The following is a 21305-nucleotide window of genomic DNA, read 5'->3' as shown; positions in this document are numbered from 1 at the left end:
TTGTGCGCTCGAAATTAAGCGAGGAACCTCATTTGTAATCATTCTTGGGTGGCGCGTGCTGAGTGCGATGGTGCTGGGTCCTGTTGGTATGCCCAAGGTCTGCGGCCAAAATGTTTGGGTGCCTAAGGCTTAAAAAACCCTCCAGAATATTTTCGCATAATGTTCGGCATTTATTCATCAACTGTTATGGCGGCCCACATCATCACCATGGCCGGCGCTTGAGTTCTGGTGGCCAACCGAAGGTGCACATTTTCGAACACGATCATTTTGTTTGCTTACAAACTGCTGGGCAACGAATGTTTTCTCATCGGATACGGAGAAAACCAAATTCGACAGTTCACCACTTTCGGCCAAGCGAAGCAACTCTTTAGCTCTTTTGAGTCTATTTTCTTTCTTTTGCGGTGTATGTTCTTGCACTTTTGGAATTTCAATGGCTTTACCCCGAGCTCATTTTTTAATATTTGCCGTATGGAATATTGTGATATATTCAGTTCACGTGCCATTTTTCGGCCACTGCGACGCGGGTTACGATCAAGTCGCTTCTTTACTTTTCGAACCATTTTCGCTGATGTTGAGCTACGCTACCAGTATCACGTTAACGAGCGATGGTGCGAGACACAAACGATTTATTCACATTTAAATGCTGGAGTTCTCTAACGATAGCCAGTTGTGGTTTTCCAGCCATATATAAAGAAATTACACTATCACGCTTCAATTCCATCACGAATAACTTTTTTTCTGGAAAATTCTCACCAAAATGTTTTTGGGCGCTTCTACACAATATAATGAGCTGTCACTGAAATAATTTTAACAGCTGTCGGACGAGTGGATTAGAAATTACAGCAGTCTAAAGTTGGTTGGCCGTTTGAAGGCCATAATTCGTGCCAATGGATGACTAAATCGAACAAATCTAAACTTTTTCTAAAATTTGATGCTATTTCCGAAATTTGATGCTATTTCATTCAATAAAATTTAAAAATTAAGACCTTTGACATGGTTGCAGTTTTTTAACTCACTGAATACCCTCTGTAGCCTGAGGGTATAAAAATACATGGAAAGACGGACGAATATGTATGAATCGACTAAGAATGTAATTCTGCGGACATCATCAAAAGGATCTATGGGTCTATTTCGTTTTTCGTTTCTTACAAACAAATACACAAAGACATAATACCCTGTACCGCAGTATGGTGTGGGGTTTGATTTTGTCACTTTGTATGGGTATTTATATTAGGAGTAGAAAATCAAAACTACAAGCTTGTTATTCGTTGCATACTTTTTGGCTGATTAAATGACGCACCATTCACGGCATTGCTCAAAATTCCTAAAAATCTCAAAAAATCGTTATATGATGACAGCTCAACCTATATTGAATATTGCTTGGTAGAAGTTCTTCAAGGCTTCTTAAAATAACAAAACTTCCGAACATATTGAACATTGTCAAGAAATGTATTTTGTTTTTTTGGTTTGTTTCAATTTAAAACAAAATAAATAGGAAACAAAAAGTTTAGAATTTAAAAATAACTTATAACTAGAAGAAATTACAATATTAGTTAGTTTGTTATGTCAACTCATATATTACATACAATTAATTTTGTAATAGCTATGGGATATATGAAATTATCTAAAACTGACTAAACACAAAAAAACCTAACAAAAATTAATCATGTTTTAATTGATTGGGCTAAAAAACAATTTGAAATCTAATTTAACAATGACAGTTGAGTTTTGAACCCCAAGTTCATATTCTACTGTCATCGCCTCTGATATTAAAAATTAGGTGTACATTTTGCTAGAAAAAAATGTGAGGTAGTATATTTAAATACTAGCAGATTTTATTCACTACATTCTTGTTCTCATTGTGGTTTTTGTTTCTATTTTTCCTTTTTTGATTATCGATTTATTGTTATATGTTATATTTATGCTGGTGTGTGTTGTGGGGGTATTAGTTTGATGTGTGTTTTCTTAATATTTAATTAATTTAAAAATAATTTTCATAAGAATAGCATAAGTTGTTAGCATCTTTTTATGTGAATCTTGGTGTTCTTTGGATTTAAATTTAAATTTGAAAATAAAAGACAAAATCTTATATTAAAATAAGAGAAACAGCCTTTTATGCGGTTGTTAATATTTAATTTAGAGATTAAAATCAAAGAAAAACTAAAATTTAAAATTAATTTAAAAACTGGCCTTAAATTATTTTTTATTTCCTCTCATTTTTAATTTACCCTCTGCCAGGTTGCAGAGTTTAGTTTTAGTTTTTCCATCATTTCATTCGTTACTTCTACTAACTAAGCTTATCAAATAAAACTAAATCACGTATTGATCATTCTTGTTTGTTTCTTTTCTAAATATTTAGAAAAGAAAGAATAAGTCCACCAATTCGTAATAGCTCTAAAATTGAACTAATCTCTCTCTATTTGTCTGCGTGGCCATTTTATCAACTTGATTTTGAGGTTTCCACATTATTTTCTATATGTTGAGGCTGATGATGATGATGTCCATTGGTCTGTGGTTTGGGATGAGCATGCGTCTCCGGATTATCCATATTTGGCACTTCAATTTTTGGTGGTGGCACAGCACCCTTAGCTTTGGCCAATTTATCACGTTGATCATAGATTTCATTTACCAATTTCTTGACAAATGGATGATTGAATTTACCCTCGGTGGAATCGAAAAATTCCTGATGCCTCAGTAGACAATTGTCACGTTTCTCATATTCGAAAGCTTGCATCACCATATCCAAACGATCTAAATCCTTCACAAAACGAGATTCAGCACTTTCACCTTGTTCGTATTCCTGGAAAAGAAAAAACATAAGGCGAGGAGAAAATTAGAATAAATTCAAAGAAGGAAATATTCGATATGTTTTAATAAAAATAAAAATATATTATAAATAAAAATATATTACATATATAAAGGAAAATATATTCTTCAAGAAGGAGTATAAACTCAGACAGTCCTTTGGTTTATGTGCAATTTAACTTCTCAGTATTTAGTGTCTTTAGGAGAATTAAAAACCTTGTTGTTAGAAAGACAGAAGATTTTGTTCACATTAGAGCCTGAGAACTTTTTCTTCATAGACTGGTTTAAAGGTATTCGTCATAGAAAAGTTTGAAAGGGCCTTCTTCTTGTTTAAAGGGCCTGCATATTCATATAAGATCCTGATTCTGTTCGCGTAAGATCCTGAACACTTTTCTTCATAGACGTGTTTAAAGGTTTTTGTCATGGAAAAGTTTAAAGTTCTACTTCATAGAAGAGCCCATAAAAGGTTCTGAATATATCTCCCTTATATAAGAGATTGAAGGTGTTTTTTCCCATAGAAGAGCAACAAGGTTTTTTTGCCAAAGAAAAACATCAAAGTCTTCTTGTCCATAGAAGAGACTAAATGTATTTTTACCATAAAAGTTACTAAAGGTCTTCTTTCAAATAGAAGCCTGTAGGCCTTCCTCATAAAAGAGCCTGAGAGTCTTCTTTATAGACTTATAGAAATCGCTGAAGGTCTTTTCTATCAGAGAAGTGCTGACAGTCTTCTTCTTTAGCATCGACATACACAGAAATGTCTTTCAAAGCCATTTCGGAGGGGCCCAAACGACAAACAAGGAGATTTTGAAACAAAATGCAATGAATGCCTTTCGAAAGGATTTCGGAGGGGCCCAACCACAAAACAGGGATTTTGAAGCAAAATGCCCTAAAAATATATTAAAATGTTCCAGAGGGGTGAGGGTTAGATCGGTGCTGAAAGTCTTCTCGTTCAGCACGTATCCAGAAATGTCTTTCGAAACCATTTCTGAGGGGCCCAATCGACAAACAAGGAGATTTTGAAGCAAAATGGCCTGAATGCCTTTCGAAAGGATTTCGGAGGGGCCCAACCACGAAACTGGGATTTTGAAGCAAAATGCCCTAAAAATATCTTAAAATGTTCCAGAGGGGTGAGGGTTAGGTCGGTGCTGAAAGTCTTCTCCTTCAGCACGTATCCAGAAATGCCTTTCGAAACCATTTCTGAGGGGCCCAAAAATCTTCTCCCACAACACCGACATGTACAGAAATGCCTTTCGAAAGGATTTCGGAGTGGCCCAACCATAAAACTGGGATTTTTAAGCAAAATGCTCTAAAAATATCTAAAAAAAATTTCAGAGGGGTGGGGGTTTTGTCGGTAGCCCCTAGAGAAAAGCTAAAGGCATATTCCCTCACGGAAGTGCATAAGGTTTTCTCCTTTAGAGAAGAGCTAAAGATCTTCTTCCTCAGGGAAGAGTGAAAGGTCTTCTTTCTAAGAAAAGAGCTAAAGATCTCCTCCATCATAAAAGAGCTGAAAACCTTCCTTCCCCAGAGAATAGCTAAAGATCTCCCCAGGGGTACCCAAACGACAAAAAAGATTTTGAAGCAAATTATCTACAAATGTTGCTTTTCGAAGTAGGCAGGTATGCTTCAGAGAAGAGCTGATGGTATTTTCTCCTATCATTCAGAGAGGAGCTGAAGATTCTCTCCTTCAGAGAAGAGCTGACGGTCATCTTTTTCAGATTTTAATGGTTTTTCCAACAGAAAAGGACTGAAATTCTTTTTTCCACAGAGAGGAATTAATTGTATTTTCCTTTTTTTCCGGAGAAAGGCTGAAGTTCCTCAGGTAAGAGCTGAAGGCCTTTTTTATCAACGAAAAAAAAAATTCTTCATAGGCGAGATGAAGGCATTTTTCATAGGCCGAAATGAAGTCATTCTTCATAGGTCGATATGAAGGCATTCTTAATAGGCCAACATTAAGGCATTCTTAGCAGGACGAGATGAAGACATTCTTCATAGGCGATATGAAGATATTCTTTATAGACCGAGATAAAGGCACTCCTCATAGATGAGATGAAGGCATTCTTCACTGACCGAGATGAAGGCCTTCTTCATAGGAGAGATGGAGGCCTTCTTCATAGGCCGAGATGAAGGCCTTCTTCATAGGCCGATATGAAGGCATTCTTCATTGGCCAAAATGAAGGCATTCTTCAATGGCCAAAATGAAGGCATTCTTCATAGGCCAAAATGAAGACATTCTTCATAGGCGAGATGAAGGCATTCTTCATAGACCGAGATGAAGGCCGTCTTCAAAGGTCGATATGAAGGCATTCTTCACGAGACGAGTTGAAGACATTCCTTATAGGCTATATGAAGGCATTCTTCACTGACCGTCATAAAGGCATTCTTCATAGGCGAAATGAAGGCATTCTTCATAGGCGAGATGAAGGCATTCTTCATAGGCGAGATGGAAAGCCTTTATCTCGCCTGTGAGGGATGCTTTCGTGTAGCCCATAAAAAATGCCTTCATCTTGGCCTATGAAAGACCTGGGTTAAGGGATTCCTTATAGAATTGTAAAGCCATTATAAATAGACCATAGGGATGAGGGTCTTCTTCTTCGATTATATATGCAACGTTATTGAAAAGCAGTGGAAGGTATTCATATTACAGTAGGTCTTCATAACTTTAAACAAAAAACAACGCTTTTCAGAGGTGAAGTCTTCAAACTTGACAAGTCATAGTTGGCATTTTATAATACCACGACTATTTCCTATCATATGATCCCCAAATTGACAAAAAATCGAAGATTACACGCCGGCTACTTGAAATAGAGATAAGTTCCCTTTAAGTACGCTTGTGGTGTATCGCTGATCCAGAGTCCTATTTTGTAAGGAATGTCATGAACATAGCCAAGAACTTTTCCACTCTAGTGTTCCTATATATGACCTTTGAAAAGATACGACTATTTCCTATAATTTGATCCCACTCAGGGGTTTCTAAATATGACCTTCAAAGAAAAAAGATGATTTGATTAATAAATTCCAAAATTTCATATTGACAAACTACTCACCTCAAACAGTTCCATCATCCTTTTACCGCGTGGTTCAATCAGTTTACAAATGTCTTCCATGGCCTTCAATTCCATTGCCTTCTTTTCCTCCTTGGAGATGCCACAGAACGGTGTAATATCACCGACTAAACTTTCAGCCAAATCATGGACCAAAGCCAATTCCATGCAACGGATTTGATTCAAACCCTCAGTGCCATCCAAAAGGAAGGTTAAGATGCTCATGCGATACATGTGGCCCGAAATCGATTCACAGTCGTTGACATCACGCAACACCCAGCCGGTACGTTTTGTGTGCTGTAAAGGGTGAGGGGGGAAAAGAACGATAAATAACAGCGGTCGTAAATATATTTGTAATTAAAATCAATTATGTAGAAAATATATGTATATTTGGTAAGAAAAATGGGAAAAACAACAACATCATCAATAAATGTTTGTACTTTGTTGTTTTTAGGTGGCTAAATAATGTTGTCGTTCTTTTTATGTAATTCCTTCCACAAGTCAATTGCTTAGCAGCAGCAATTAGCTAAATTATATTATGCGAATTAAGAGGAGCAACGTCAAAAGGCCTTCAGATTCTGCTGTGAAATAGTATCAGATTGCTTGGAGGCGGGGCGGCTGATTGGCTGAGATGATTGACCATAGATAAATTGTTGTTTTCAAACTGAAATGACGCAGTTTAGTTGGTCCTACAATGTTACAATGTAAATAAAATTGTTTACGCTGGTTGTTATTATGCGCTGGCATCCATTATTACGACAATAATGTCTGGATAAACATATGGTTGACCTTGCAAGCAATGTAAGTAGATGGATTATTATTGCAAGAAGTCAATATAAGAAATTCTAATGTTTAATTTTCTTAATAATTTCGTTCTTATTTCTTCCGAATTGTTTTTTATTATCTTCCACAACATGGAGGGTATATTAATTTTGTCATTCCGTTTGTAACTCATCGAAATAATAATTTTTGACATAACAAAGTATGAATATTCTTGATCAGTGTAAAATTCTAATTTAGCGATTTAGTCCGGTCCGTCTGTGGAAATTACTCTAACTTCCGAACGAAATGAAGTAGGTTGATAAAATGTTACTCAAATGTATATTATGTCTGCAGGAATTTTGGTAAATGGGCCATATACGTCCACGTTTTGGTATAGCCCCCATATAACGGTACCTCCCGATATTCGGTATTTTGATGATTTTAGCGACATTATTCACCGGAAAGGTTTCAAATTTAATATTTGAAGTTCATAACATATACTACAGCATATGAGAGAAAATTGTCCGTGCAGGTCCACGCCTCCGTATAATCCTCATATAACGACACCTCCAGATTTTCGGAATTTTGATGATTTTAGTGACATTATTCACCGGAACTGTTTCAAATTTGGTATTTGAAGTTTGTAATGATTACTACAGCCTAAGACAGAAAAATGTCTGTGCAAGTCCACGTCTTCGTACAACGCCATACAACGCTACCTCGAGATATTCGGTATTCCCAGAATTATTCACGGGAATTGCATCAAATTTCGTATTTAAAGTTCGTAATGGATAAGACAACCTATGACGGAAAATTGTCCATGCAGGTTCACGTCTTAATACAGTCCCAAAACAACGGTACCTCCCTTTTTTCGGTATTTTGATGATATTAGCGACATTATTCACGGGAATTGGCTACCAACCACCAAGGACGAACCCTATTGAAATTGGAGATAATCGGTAAAAATTTAGATATAGCTCCCATATATATCTTCGTCCGATTTGCCTTTTATTGTGCACCAAACGTGTAATATCAGCCCGAATAGTATGGAATTTTGCACATGCAACCAAATTAGGCCTAAAAATAAGCATGCCAAATTTGATCGAAATCGGTTCAGATATAGCTATAGCTCCCATATATATTGTTCATCCGATTTGTTATTTTTGTCCTCCGCAGCCGTAATATGCACTCTGTAAAAACAATATTTGGGAAAATATATCAAATGCAGCTCAGAAATACCTTTGCTAATTTTATCGAGATCGGTTCAGATTTGGATAATATAACTTCGTTCGATTTACCTTTTATTGTGCACCAAACGTCTAATATTTGCCCAAATGGGATGGAATTCGGCACATACGACCGAATTGAGTCTAGAAGGTAGTATGAATATTTGTTACCCACAGCCGTAATATGCACTCCGTAACAACGATATTCAGGGAAATATATCAAATACAGCTCAGAAATATCTTTGCCAAATTTTATCGAGATCGGTTCAGATTTGGATTTAGCTCCAATATATATCTTTATCTGATTTAGTATTAATTTTGCACCAAATGGGCAATACAAGTCCGAATTTATCGGTTCAGATTTGGATTTAGCTCCAATATATATCTTTATCTGATTTAGAATTAATTTTGCACCAAATGGGCAATACAAGTCCGAATTTAAAAGATACAAATGTTTTGGCGTATTTAGACCTTTAAATTTTAAATTATAATTATAATCATAGGGTTTATGATTGAATTCTCCCATAAAAACTTTTACTTGTTATGTGGAGCTCAACTAAATTAGCAAAGTGGTGTAGGGTATCATAAAATCGGCCCCGCCCGACTTTAGGACTTTCTTTACTGGTTTTAAATTATTCAAGTTCCTTCCGAATGGTAGAAGCCCGAAATTAGCTGCTTTTTTATTTTTTCTTAATAATAATGATAATAATCTTCAATATGAGTGTTGAGTGTGAGTTCATTAACCTCTGCTAACGCCTTAATCTGAAAATATATACAAGTGCACATTCAGTATTATCTAATAAAATATTGCCATTTTATCGCTGTTTAAATTTTGTACAATACAATTGCATGATTTTTAGTATCGGTCAAGGTACAAATTTAAAATATATAAATGCAAACTCATTGCATTCACACAATGACAGAGCGATAGCACATGATTTTTCGTGAATGCTACCTATCAGGTAAGACCGCAATTGGGAAAGGGGGGTAAAAACGTTAAAAGCTCTAAACGTTTTTAAGGGTATTCTTTGAGTTTAACATCATTAAGTGTGTGCTTTTCTACACAGGGCTTCTTAAAGGGGTTTTTATAAGTAGAATTCCAATAAGGGAATAGATATTTCATCTATAAAAGATTAATATCTTAGATGAAAGAACATCTAACAGGGCAAATCAGTACATATTTTAACCGCATACAGAATAACTGTGCCTTGTGCCCGAGGTATTTAAGCCTCCAACTTTGATCTTCGACAATACCGTGGGCATTATTGTGATTTAGACATCATCTTCTTTACAGAGTATGTTCTCACATACTGTCGAAGTAACAGTGGATCTGGGCCTCGCATCAGAATCATTTGCTTGAAGGGACGTCGCTTCCTATAATTGTTAAACAGATGTGACACAGTAATCTCCTATATTTAAGTTGCTTCATTTTAATCAAACAATATCAGTAAGGAAAAGTCAAAAGTACGGCGGGGCCGACTATATGATACCCTACACCACTATGCATTTTTAGTAGAGCTCCCGTAACAAAAGAATTTATTTCAAGATCATAATACCTATCAACATTTGGCTTAAGAGCAGTTATAATTTGGTTTCAGAAGGAACTAATCTGTGGGGGGCATATCCAATTCTGAATAGATTTTCACTATATTTGAGGGACATATTTTAATTTTTATACCAAATATTATTCCTATAGAGTGCATACTATCACTTCGAGAGGGATTATATTAAAAAATATATCGGAGACGTTTTTCACAAAATGAAAACGTGCCTCCCGAAATTCACTCCATTTGGGCTGATATTAGCCAGTATTTGCACAATAAACCTGAAATCGGATTGAAGTTATGTATAGGACCTATATCCAAATCTTAGCCAATCTCGATAAAATTTTGTAAAGGTATTTCCGAGCTCTATCAGATATCTGGTACCAAATATCACTGTTGTCGAAAGCATATTACGCATGTGAGGCACTTAAACACCAAATAGGATGAAACATATTTACGGGAGCCATAGCTATATCTTAACCGATTTTCACCAAATTTGATGCAATTGCTTCTAGACTGAATTCGGTCGGAAGTGCGAAAATTCACTCCATTTGGACTGATATTTACCATCTGGTGAACAAGAAACGAGAAATCGGTTAATAATCTGAGCCGATCTTGATACAATTTGGAAGAGGTATTTCTGGGCTGTATCTGTAACCAAACATCTAGACTGAATTCGGTCGGATGTACCAAATTTCAGGACTTTTGGACTGATATTGGCCATTTGGTGCACAATTACCCGAAATCGGTTGAAGATATCTATTGGAGCTATATCCAAATCTGAACCGATCTTGATCAAATTCTGGAACGATTTTCCCCAAATTTGATGTATCTGCTTCTAGTCTGACTTCGGTTGGATGTGTCAAAATTCAGATCATTTGGACTGATATTGGGCATTTGGTGCACAATTAACCCGAAATAGGTTGAAGATATATGGGAGATTTATCTAAAACTGATCTGATTATTACCAATTTCAATAAGGTTCGTCCTTGGGCCAAACAAATATTGTTTGGAAAATTTCATATCAATAGGCTAATAAATGCATACCTGCATTTTGTTCACAAAAATACATGAACAAACGGACGGACGGACATGTATAAATCGACTCAGAAAGTGATTCTGTGAAGATCCTCAAAAATAATTATGGGTCTATCTCGCTTCCTATTCCATCTTACAAACAAATGCACAGAGATAATATCCTTACCACTATGTGGTGTAGGGTATTAAAATCAGCATTGTAGTTTCATGAAAAGACATTAGAAATGTTAAAGAAATAATTGCGGTTCTGATTCCATAATGGAGGAACTCTAAACAAACAAGATCCTTGTTGAAGGCGGTGGATCATTTCATGAAAAGCATTCTTCTTTTAAAACAGACCCGTTGGATAATCGTGAAAGATTAAAACTAATGAAATGTATTCAAAACATCCACGTTGTGAACTATTGTAAGAGGCTCTCCAGACCTATTATTCAATATGTGAAACGTTCATTGAGACTTAACTACGTTTTTATCTGCATTTTAGGTGCATGAAAAGACTTTTGAAAATTTAATAAATAATTGCCGTTAAGGTTCCATGATGGGTTTGGAAAACTCTATAAATCTCCTTGTTGGAGGCGGTTTGAAAAATCCACATTGTGAGTTTGTAAAGGAGGCTTGAAAAAAAGAATACAATTCATCCATCTGTATCTTTGGTAGACATAATTTTTTTTCAACAAAAAAAGAATAAATGCCAAGAAAGGTATGTGGGCTAGCTTAAAATGGCACTACTGGTATGCTCTTTTTCCAGATGTCGATTTAATAGTCTTCTTAAGTAAAGCCTTAATTTGAATTTCAAAAGCTCCATACTTCCTCATATGATGAAAACCGATGTCGTCATAATTTTTCAAAATGTGAATTTGAGTCGTCCGAGAATAAATTGTGGAATTCTTTTAATTCCGAATCATACAAATACTTCCAAAATTTGAGTTAAGTGCCTCCTAGAAGGCATTTCCCTTTGAAAAGTAATTCTTTTCAAAAAAACTCATTCCCAATTATTAATATTTGTTCTTAATTCCAAAATAACAAAAACCCACCCTCGTAGTCTAATGGGTTATTTGGCGGAGCCCTTGTGACAATATGCAATGATAAAAAAACGCAAAATTTATAACCTTGACAAAATAACCATAGCCGAAACAACAAAAATATTTGCTAATGTAATCGAAATTCTTGAACTTCATCATCATCATTCATATTTCGTTTTTTTTTGTGGTTTCCAATCGACGACAAATATTAGTGATTTGGTTATGCTGATAAGATATTTTGTTCAACTACCAAATAACATGCAATGTTTTCCGCATATTACCCTCAAAAAAAAAGGAATTACTAAAACAATAATAACAAAAAAATTGAAATCAACAAAATTAAATTATTAATTAGGGAAGAAAACCTGCTTCAAACTTTTGACGTAAGTAGAACTCTTTGTGGAGCTTAATAATATTTTGGGGTATTTAGATACACTGTAAATATAGTTATATATAGGTGTGCTATGAAAACCATATCGAATTTTTTTTTATATTTCGATTTACTATATCTTCAATTTGACTAATCCTTTTGTGGAAATTATTATTGAATTTTGAATTCTGAATTCTGCCGAAAAAAAATTCCCCTATATCATCAGAGACCACAAAACGGTGTACACATTTCCGACTCCACATATTGAATCGTATCGCTTTCCATCACATATCAGATTAAATAATTTAGGGATTTCCAAAAGAACCCTTGATAAGATAGATAAGCTACGCCATCGGCCCATATAACTCTAGAGATTAGGCATCGAAACTCTCTAATGAATGTCTAGTCATTTGACAAATATTTTAATATGACAATGGCAATGATAATGATTATTAAATATGTATGTGTCAATAATCTACATTAGAATGTAGTGTGGGGAGGAGGCAAAGAACACGCATATACATTTAATCTAATAAAAATTATGTAGATAGATGTAGGTTTGATACAAAACTTTTGGAAGATAAGAATTTTCAGGATAGTAACCTAAATTATTAAAATGAGATTACGATAGGTTGAAATAGGAAGTTACGGTCTCTCTAGAAATGCAAAAATACAAGATTATTGAACAGTTTTTTTCTTAAACAAGTAAAAAAGCTGTAAGTTCGGCCCGGCCGAATTGAATACCCCCCCCCCCCCCCCCCCCCCCCCCCCATTTGGAACGAATTTGACAATTTTCAATAAAATAAAGTTAAAAATTAAAAATGTAAAAAATAGCGAATGTAGCCGTTTTATTGGGGTCTATACGAAGACGTGGACCTGCATAGGCAACTTTTGTTATAAACCATTAAAAAATTCAAATGCAAAAATTGAAAAAAAAATCGGTAATAATGTAGCTCAAACAATTTTCTGTATTAGGCTGAGTATGAAATACAGAATTCAAATACCAAATTTGAAACAATGCCGATGAATAATGTCGCTAAAATCATCAAAATACCGAATATCGAGAGGTACCGTTATATGGGGGCTATACCAAAACGTGGACCTGCACAGAAAATTTTCTGTCTTAGGCAAAATTGAAACAATTCCGGTGAATAATGTAGCTAAAATCATACCGAAAATGAGGAGGTACCGTCATATGGGGGTTATAAGAAGACGTGGACCTGAACAGACAATTTTCTGTCATAGACTGTAGTATCCACTTCAAACTTCAAATGCCAAATTTGAAACAATTCCAGTGAATAATGTCGCTAAAATCATCAAAATACCGAATATCGGGAGGTTTAGGTTATGATAACGTGTACCTACATGGCCCATTTACAAACTTAACCTGCCTACTGGCAAAATATGTGTGCAAAATTTTAGCCCTCTATCTCAATTCGTTCGAAAGATAGCGTGATTACAACAGACAGACATACAGACGGACATGGCTAAATCGTCTTAGAATTTTCGCTGATCAAGAATATATATACTTTGTTGGGTCCGACATGAGTATTTCGAGGAGTTACAAACGGAATGACAAAATTAATATGCCCTCCATAGTGGTGGAGGGTATTAAAATCTGAAAAAATCCACGTTTCTTGGTCTGTGAGTCCTTGAAAAAATATTCTTTAAAAATCCACGTTTCTTGGTCTGTGAGTCCTTGAAAAAATATTCTTTAAAAATCCACGTTTCTTGGTCTGTGAGTCCTTGAAAAATTATTTTTTAAAAATCCACGTTTCTTGGATTGTGAGTCCTTGAAAAAATATTTTTTAAAAATCCACGTTTCTTGGATTGTGAGTCCTTGAAAAATTATTTTTTTAAAAATCAACGTTTCTTGGTCTGTGAGTCCTTGAAAAAATATTTTTTAAAAATCCACGTTTCTTGGTCTGCGAGTCCTTGAAAAAATATTTTTTAAAAATCTACGTTTCTTGGTCTGTGAGTCCTTGAAAAAATATTTTTTTAAAAATCCACGTTTCTTGGTCTGTGAGTCATTTAAAAAATATTTCTTAAAAATCCACGTTTCTTGGTCTGTGAGTCCTTGAAAAAATATTTTTTAAAAATAAATATTCTTTAAAAATCCACGTTCCTCGATCATTTGGTCCTTGAATAAATACTCTTTAAAAATCCACGTTCCTCGATCATTTGGTCCTTGAAAAAATATTCTTTAAAAATCCACGTTTCTTGGTCTGATGGTCCCTGAAAAAATATTCTTTAAAAATCTACGTTTCTTGGTCTGTGAGTCCTTGAAAAAATATTCTTTAAAAATCCACGTTTCTTGGTCTGATGGTCCTTGAAAAAATATTCTTAAAAAATCCACGTTTCTTGGTCTGATGGTCCTTGAAAAAATATTCTTAAAAAATCCACGTTTCTTGGTCTGATGGTCCTTGAAAAAATATTCTTAAAAAATCCACGTTTCTTGGTCTGTGGGTTCTTGAAAAATTATTCTTTAAATATCCACGTTTCTTGGTCTGTGGGTTCTTGAAAAATTATTCTTTAAATATCCAAGTTTCTCGGAGTGATGGTCCTTGAAAATATATTCTTTGAAAATACACGTTTCTTGGTCTGGGTGTGTATGTGCTTAAATTCGGGGTTATCAGTCTCCTGGTCCTTGAAAAATAATCGTTAATCTGATGATGCCTAAAAAAATCTTAAAAGTTATTAAAGATCGTTGAAAGAATATCCTCTTAAAAATCCTAAATTACTCTGAAAAGCCTTCCGCGAGCTTTTAGAGGAAGCAATGGATTTCACTGCTTCCCCTAGCAATTCTTCTTCTAAAAATTCGCAATAAATTTTTCAAAATTTTTGGTTTAAACTTTAACCAAATTCACAAGTATTAATGCATACTATGCCAATTTGAAATGTTCATATGTATATATACTCATTATTTGTTTGTAATGACGTACGACAAACAAGAATTATAGCCAAATAATACCTCCTCCTTTGGCCATTGATGCATGCATACATATATACAAATATATGTTTTCTTTTTTCGGTGTGTATACAAAATATTTATACCACCATAAGAATTAAACAACATTGACAATGATCTTGCCCTTGACTGATACAAACCGTTTCGAACGCTATGAATTTCGGTTTGCTGGTACGCGCTCATGGGGAAAAAAGCAAAATTACGATAAATAACATTTTTCAAAGTCATGATTGTTTGTTTGCAGAAATAAACAAACAAATTAGAAATGAAAAAAAAAATAGTTGCAGAGAGGGGGTTATTCTAAATGGTATGAGTAATTAAAAATAGTGCACTAAAGAGACTTGAAGCTCGAAGAAAAAAGTGTTTCATTTAAAATTTTTATAACAATAAATGAGAATATAATTGATAATGTTTTTATTAAGATATGGAGAAAACGTGTTGCAAATGTTATATTAAATTCTGATGAGATCTGGTCAAACTATCTGAAAGAAGAGGCAAATTAAGAAAATGAAGATTTCAAACAGAAATCAATCCCAAGAAGATCTATACCTAACGGAGTTAATGAGTCACAATCTATGTCCAATTTTTTACAATATTTTCAAACTATTTAGAATTCAATTGAAATAAAAGGAACCAATCGGCAAAATTGTCTGCCGCTATTTTTATATTTTTCTCTTCAGGAATATAGTTTCTACACAAGGTTTACTTTGTAAGTCCATTTAGACCTGCGTTAAATTAAGAAAATGCAACCATTGTCTGTTCAAAATATATATCTTTGTGGGAGTCAATTACACCACTCATATATACTGAAAATCGACCAAGGCCTCATTTAAATGGCTAATTGAAATGTATGATGTTTACTACTCTCAGGAATTTCTAGAAGAAATAAGCTTAAGGCATTCCATCTTGAAAAATTCATAATTTAAAACAAGTCTATAATAAAAACAAGTGAAAAAGCGGTAAGCTCGGCAGGGCATTTGGAAAGAATAAAAAAATAAGCAAATAAATATAGAATTCGTTAAATGTTCTATAAAATCTGTTAAAATCTTTTAAATGCCGCATGTAGCTGAAGCTGCAATTTACTGTTACAGGCTGCAGTACCCATTACGAAGTGCAAATAACAAATTTTAACAATTCAGGTGAATAATGTAAATTGTCAAAATACTGAATATAGGGAGGTCCCATTATATACCGATATGAGGGGGCTATACGAAGATCGCTTAGACAATTTTCTGTCACAGGCTGTAGTTCTCATTAGGAAATTCAAATACGAAATTTGTAACATATCACATGAATAATGTCGCTGAAATCATCAAAACAGCGAATATAGGGAGCTACCGTTATATGGGGGCTATACGAAGACGTGGACCTGCAAAAGACAATTTTCTGTCTTAGGATGTAGTACCCATTACGAACTATCATAACGAAATTTGAAAGTTCCGGTGAACATTATCACCAAAAATATAAAAATCCCACATACATGGGGGCTATACCTCAACGTGGACCCATATAGCCCATTTCCAATAAAGTCCTGCAGACCAAACACACATTTAAGTAAAATTTTATCAACCTACTTAAATCCGTTCGGAAGGTAGAGTGATTTCCACAGACGGACGGACATCGTTAAATCGACATAGAACTTTATGCTGATCAAGAATATATACACTTTGTGGGGTCTAAAATGTATATTTCGAGGAGTTACAAACGGAATGACAAACTTAATATACCTTCCATACTATGGTGGAGCGTATAAAAAAACTCACAAATGATCGATCGTTGATAAAAATCAACTATTATGCGCATGGTGTTCTGTGAAAGAGAAAACCCACGTTTATAAAATGGAGGTCCTAGAAAAACATTCAGCACTTAAAAGCCTAGTAGTCCTTGAAATAATTTTGTTTAAAAACACAATTTTTGGCATGTTATTCCTTGGAAAAAAAATTCTCGAAAATAATTATAATAGTCTCTGTTAAAATATTCGTGAAAATCCAAAGCCTGCATAAGTCCGATAATCCTGAAAACATTAAAAAAAAAACAATAAGTATAGTATAACTTTAGGCGGGTAAGGTACTGGATGTTTACTATAAAGATTGTTCGTCAATTATATTTATGAAGACCGTAATGTTTTCATCATCATACTGCCATTAATACTAAAAATGACTGGAATCTCATATCGTGCTGAGCAAAGTTTGAACGAAAAAATAAAAGTAGTAGAAAAAGAAATAGACATCCAAATTCGACAAACATAACTGATATGATATGGTAGTTCATCGATTAATTTTGGCATTTTAAAAAGGCTATCAATCATGATACAATTAAGACACGGTAGGATAACTAGTGCTATGTTCCGATTACACTTTCAATCACGTTGTTCGCTCTCAGAATTAGGTACACGAAGTAAAATAATTCCCTTTTGCAAACATTTTTTTTGTTGATTTTAATACGAATTTATATACAATATAAATACATGAAATTCTCACTAATATGAATAGAAGATATTATTGTTTTTCTCCCAAAGATTTATTATAGTATTTTTATTTTTAAATTCTGCTGGAGAGACACTTGTCAAACATTTTTTCTGCCGATACAAACATTTTGAAAATATTGCCTCTTTTGTTTGCAGTTTTCTATGGAAATTTCAACTCGTGGACAAAATGCGTACCTCTAATGAGAGAGAAAAAAATGTATTTTCGTTTGAATGTACTTACGCCATTCAAAATTGTAATTTTCATTCATAATTTTCAGTCTTCCTAAAAATTTTTAAAATTTCATTAAATTGTTCTATTTATACCCTACAACACTATGTGTTGGGGGTATTATAAGTTTGATTGGGCCAAAAATTATGTAACACCTCGAAATATTGGTTTTCCACATAGGAAAGTATATATGGATCTTCCTAGCTCGCCGAGCTGAGTCGATCTAGCTATGTATGTCCGTCCGTCCGTCTGTCCATGTTAATTTGTAATCACTCTACAGGTCGCAATTATGGCCCGATCTTCACGAAAATTGGACCAGAATAGAACCCTATTGCTTTTGGAGATGATCGCCAAATGTTTAGGGGTTGGAATGGACCAAATACTGAAAAATGTCGGATAATATTTAGCGGGTAAAATAGACGATATCTTTTGTGTTGAAAAAAATCAAAATTTTTCATTAAACCGTGAATAAATCCCGGCGAAATCACAAAGCCATCACAAGGTTACATCTGACCTTTACATTGATGTTATTATCCAACAAATCGGATATATAGCAAAATATGTGCGATATATATGTCTATCAAAGAAAATATGCTTCAAAGATCTCTTATATGTCTAAAGATGAAAATATTGATTTTGTAAAATTTTCTCATATTTTTTCAATTTTGTCATATTTTTGGCATATTTTCATTTTGAATTAAACATTTGGTAATATTTCTACAGCTAACAAAACTAAGTAGTTAGGACATCAGGATATCATATACAGATCTCATTTATGGCCCGATCCTTACGAAATTTTGCATGGGGATAAGATGAGGGTCAGAATAGAAGCCTACTCTTTTTGGAGATGATCGCCATATATTTAGGGGTTGAAATGGACCAAAAAACTTCAAAATTGTCGGCAGGTCGTAATTATCGCTCGATCCTCACGAACATTTGAATGGGGGTTACCAGACATTGCAAAAGCCAAGCAGTTTCGGATGGCCAACCAAAAATATTCAATGTGTGAAATAGTTTGCCAACTTTTGTAGACAAAATACGAACATGTCCATTCCGGTGACTTTTTGGAGAATTCACAAATATAGGAAAGACGCATTTCCGACTATTTCTTTAACGCTGATTTCATTGAAGAATATTGTCAAATGTCTGTATCTCATATAGATGCGTTTCAGTCAAAAACCAATAATAAATGATAATCTTTTGCCACTTCTGAGAGGTTATAGGTCTTTGGGAAATATTGGTTCCAGAACTAGGAAGACCATTTACGTGCAACATCTACCAATAAATTGGAAATGAGTAAATTAGTTTAAGTTGCTATTATTCGAAAATTAGAGAACGAAACCTGATGGTTTACTTTTATTATTTGTCACAATATCTTGTGGAATTCTGTCGAGTATTTCGCCTATATAAACTGTATGGTTTAGTATAGTGTTGTAGGGTATTCAACTGTCGGCCCCGCTCGACTGTAGCCTTTGCTTACTTGTTTTAATTTTTAAATGTCATAATGGGCCATATTTTTTCGTTGTTCTGAGAGTGATTTGAACAATGTACAAATAATGCTCAGGAAATTTTGTGTGAAGTATTAGGTACTTTTATCATAGTAGTAGGGTCAAACAACGAATACAGAGCGAATCAAGTGCAGTGGAAACGCCATATAAGAGAAGATTATGTTTCAGGATCCGCTTCATATTGTTGTTGTTTTAGCTGTAATACATGTAGAAGTTTGGATTCTGCTAACCCAATTCTATGGCGTTCCTTCATAGAGTTCAATGAGGCCGTTTTTAGTGTACCCCTCGACGACGGGGGAAACCCCAGTTTAAAAGCTGGCTCAAGATCGTACCGATATATTAGACGCTCGAAGAGAGATTCAGTGTAATTCCATTTCATTCGGATTTTGTATTTTCACCTACCGAGAATCAATTTCAAATATTGGGAACCTTGCTACTGCCTTCTGTTAATCCATATCCTTCTGAATGTTAAATTTCCTCTCAACTGGCTCAAGAAATTCGATTTAAAGCTAGTTTCCAAATCATGTTAAGAATTGTATTTACCTTAAGTACATTTATCCCTCTTATTTTAGTAGCATACTTTTAGACGCCTTGTGGAATGGAATAAAGTAATATAATAATGCTATAAGCATAAGAATATTATTATTATTTGGATGGGTTTCAAATGGAACGACAAATTAAATATATTCTCCATTACCATGTATGGTGAGGGTATAAACAATCATAAGAAATCACACCCACGTTGAAACAATAGAATATTTGAGACTTGCTCTTTTGGTAACAAAATTTTGAATTACTTGCAGTTCAAAATAAAAAAAACAGTTATCACGTGAGTAAAAATATTAAAAAAAAACAGCTAAATGTGTGTTCTTTTTCAAAAATTACTGGATTTTCGCCAAAAAGAATATAAAATAATGGAACTGACGAGCAACAAATCCTATGCCATAAAACAAATATATTCTTAAAAAGCTTAGTAAGTATGCCTTTCCATCCGAATTTGTTGGTTATATAAAGAGGAAAATCACAGAAAATTATAAAAAAAGAATTATCTTTTTTATATAAAAATTCCCATCATAACCCTCATAAACCGTACGACCTCCCGCAATTTTTGTTATTCAACTACCTGTTTCTTGTCGCAAATAGTTTCACTACATATTTGTCAACAATTTCATTTGTTGCTGTTCAGTTGTTTTTTATTGTCTTTTGGTCATTCACGCTTTTATAGTTTTTGTTTACACAACACCTATCTTATATCTCCCAGTACCCCTCATTTCTTTTGCCAAACACTAAATTTTTGGTTTTCTGTTTTCACTTTTTTCACAGTTTCAAAAATTTTGTTGAGAAAAATTTTGCAAAGAATATTGCGAGAAGATAAAAGAGCTAAATAAAAATAGCTATAATTTTTCATTGAAATTTAAACAGAGGTACATATATATTTATTGAATAAATAGATGGATAACAGCGGGAGAGAGAGAACAAATGAGTAGGGTGGGGAGAAAGAATAAATTCGCATTTGAAAAAAGAAGAATAATTAAAAAATATTGTTTATATTTTTATTATGCAATTGTTGAGGGTGGAAAATTGTGTCGAAAAAGTCGATAGTCGGATGGGGTCAATATGCATTAAAACTTAATTTGATAATATTTTGCAATATGTCTGAATCATTTTGAAAATGGTACGTATGTTTAACATGATTCCGGTCGGATATTAACGGGTTATAGTATATTTCTAGTGTAGAAGTGTTGTATTGAGAAGCTGTGTACCAACACCATTTCGAAAAAGTTTGAGGGTAAATGGTCACAAGCATGATTTGGTCTAACCATGAAAAAATCTTAAGAATTTGAAAATGTCTTTTGAAACAGATGACAAAGAGGTCCTCCAGTAAAATTGAAAAAATGAAAGCCTACAAATGTTAGAGATTCAAAATGGAACTTCGATTTTAGAGTCGACGACAATTTTTTGACTGAATGGTTGTGACCATCTCAAGTTGGTCACAAGCATGATTTGGTCTAACCATGAAAAAATCTTAAGAATTTGAAAATGTCTTTTGAAACAGATGACAAAGAGGTCTTCCAGTAAAATTCAAAAAATGAAAGCCAACAAATGTTAGAGATTCAAAATGGAACTTCGATTTTAGAGTCGACGACAATTTTTTGACTGAATGGTTGTGACCATCTCAAGTTGGTCAATGAATTACAAAGATATTCAATTGAAAATGGTGTCTGACACCAGCCACCATAATATTTTTACAATTTTAAGTTGTAGATTTTTTTAAATCTTTAGCCTTAATTCCATGTTATACACAGAAACCATAAATCCTGATTC

The 21305-nt window shown here is 34.1% G+C and overlaps 1 protein-coding gene across 1 annotated transcript in view; it reads right to left on the bottom strand.

Moving 5' to 3' along the window:
• Positions 1 to 2223: 2223 nt before the first annotated feature.
• LOC101895509 (1-phosphatidylinositol 3-phosphate 5-kinase) overlaps positions 2224 to 21305 on the bottom strand; it is a 42125-nt gene continuing 23043 nt past the window's right edge. Inside the window, exons 4-5 of the mRNA XM_059130272.1 lie at positions 5850 to 6143; positions 2224 to 2800 (exon numbers count right to left, since the gene is read on the bottom strand). Of these exons, the coding sequence (XP_058986255.1) occupies positions 2441 to 2800; positions 5850 to 6143 (654 nt within the window). The 3' untranslated portion in view covers positions 2224 to 2440. The remainder of the gene's footprint in view (positions 2801 to 5849; positions 6144 to 21305) is intronic.

This window comes from Musca domestica, unplaced genomic scaffold (assembly GCF_030504385.1).
Source record: "Musca domestica strain aabys unplaced genomic scaffold, Musca_domestica.polishedcontigs.V.1.1 7, whole genome shotgun sequence".
Taxonomy (NCBI): domain Eukaryota; kingdom Metazoa; phylum Arthropoda; class Insecta; order Diptera; family Muscidae; genus Musca; species Musca domestica.
This window is presented reverse-complemented; position numbering and strand designations above follow the sequence as displayed.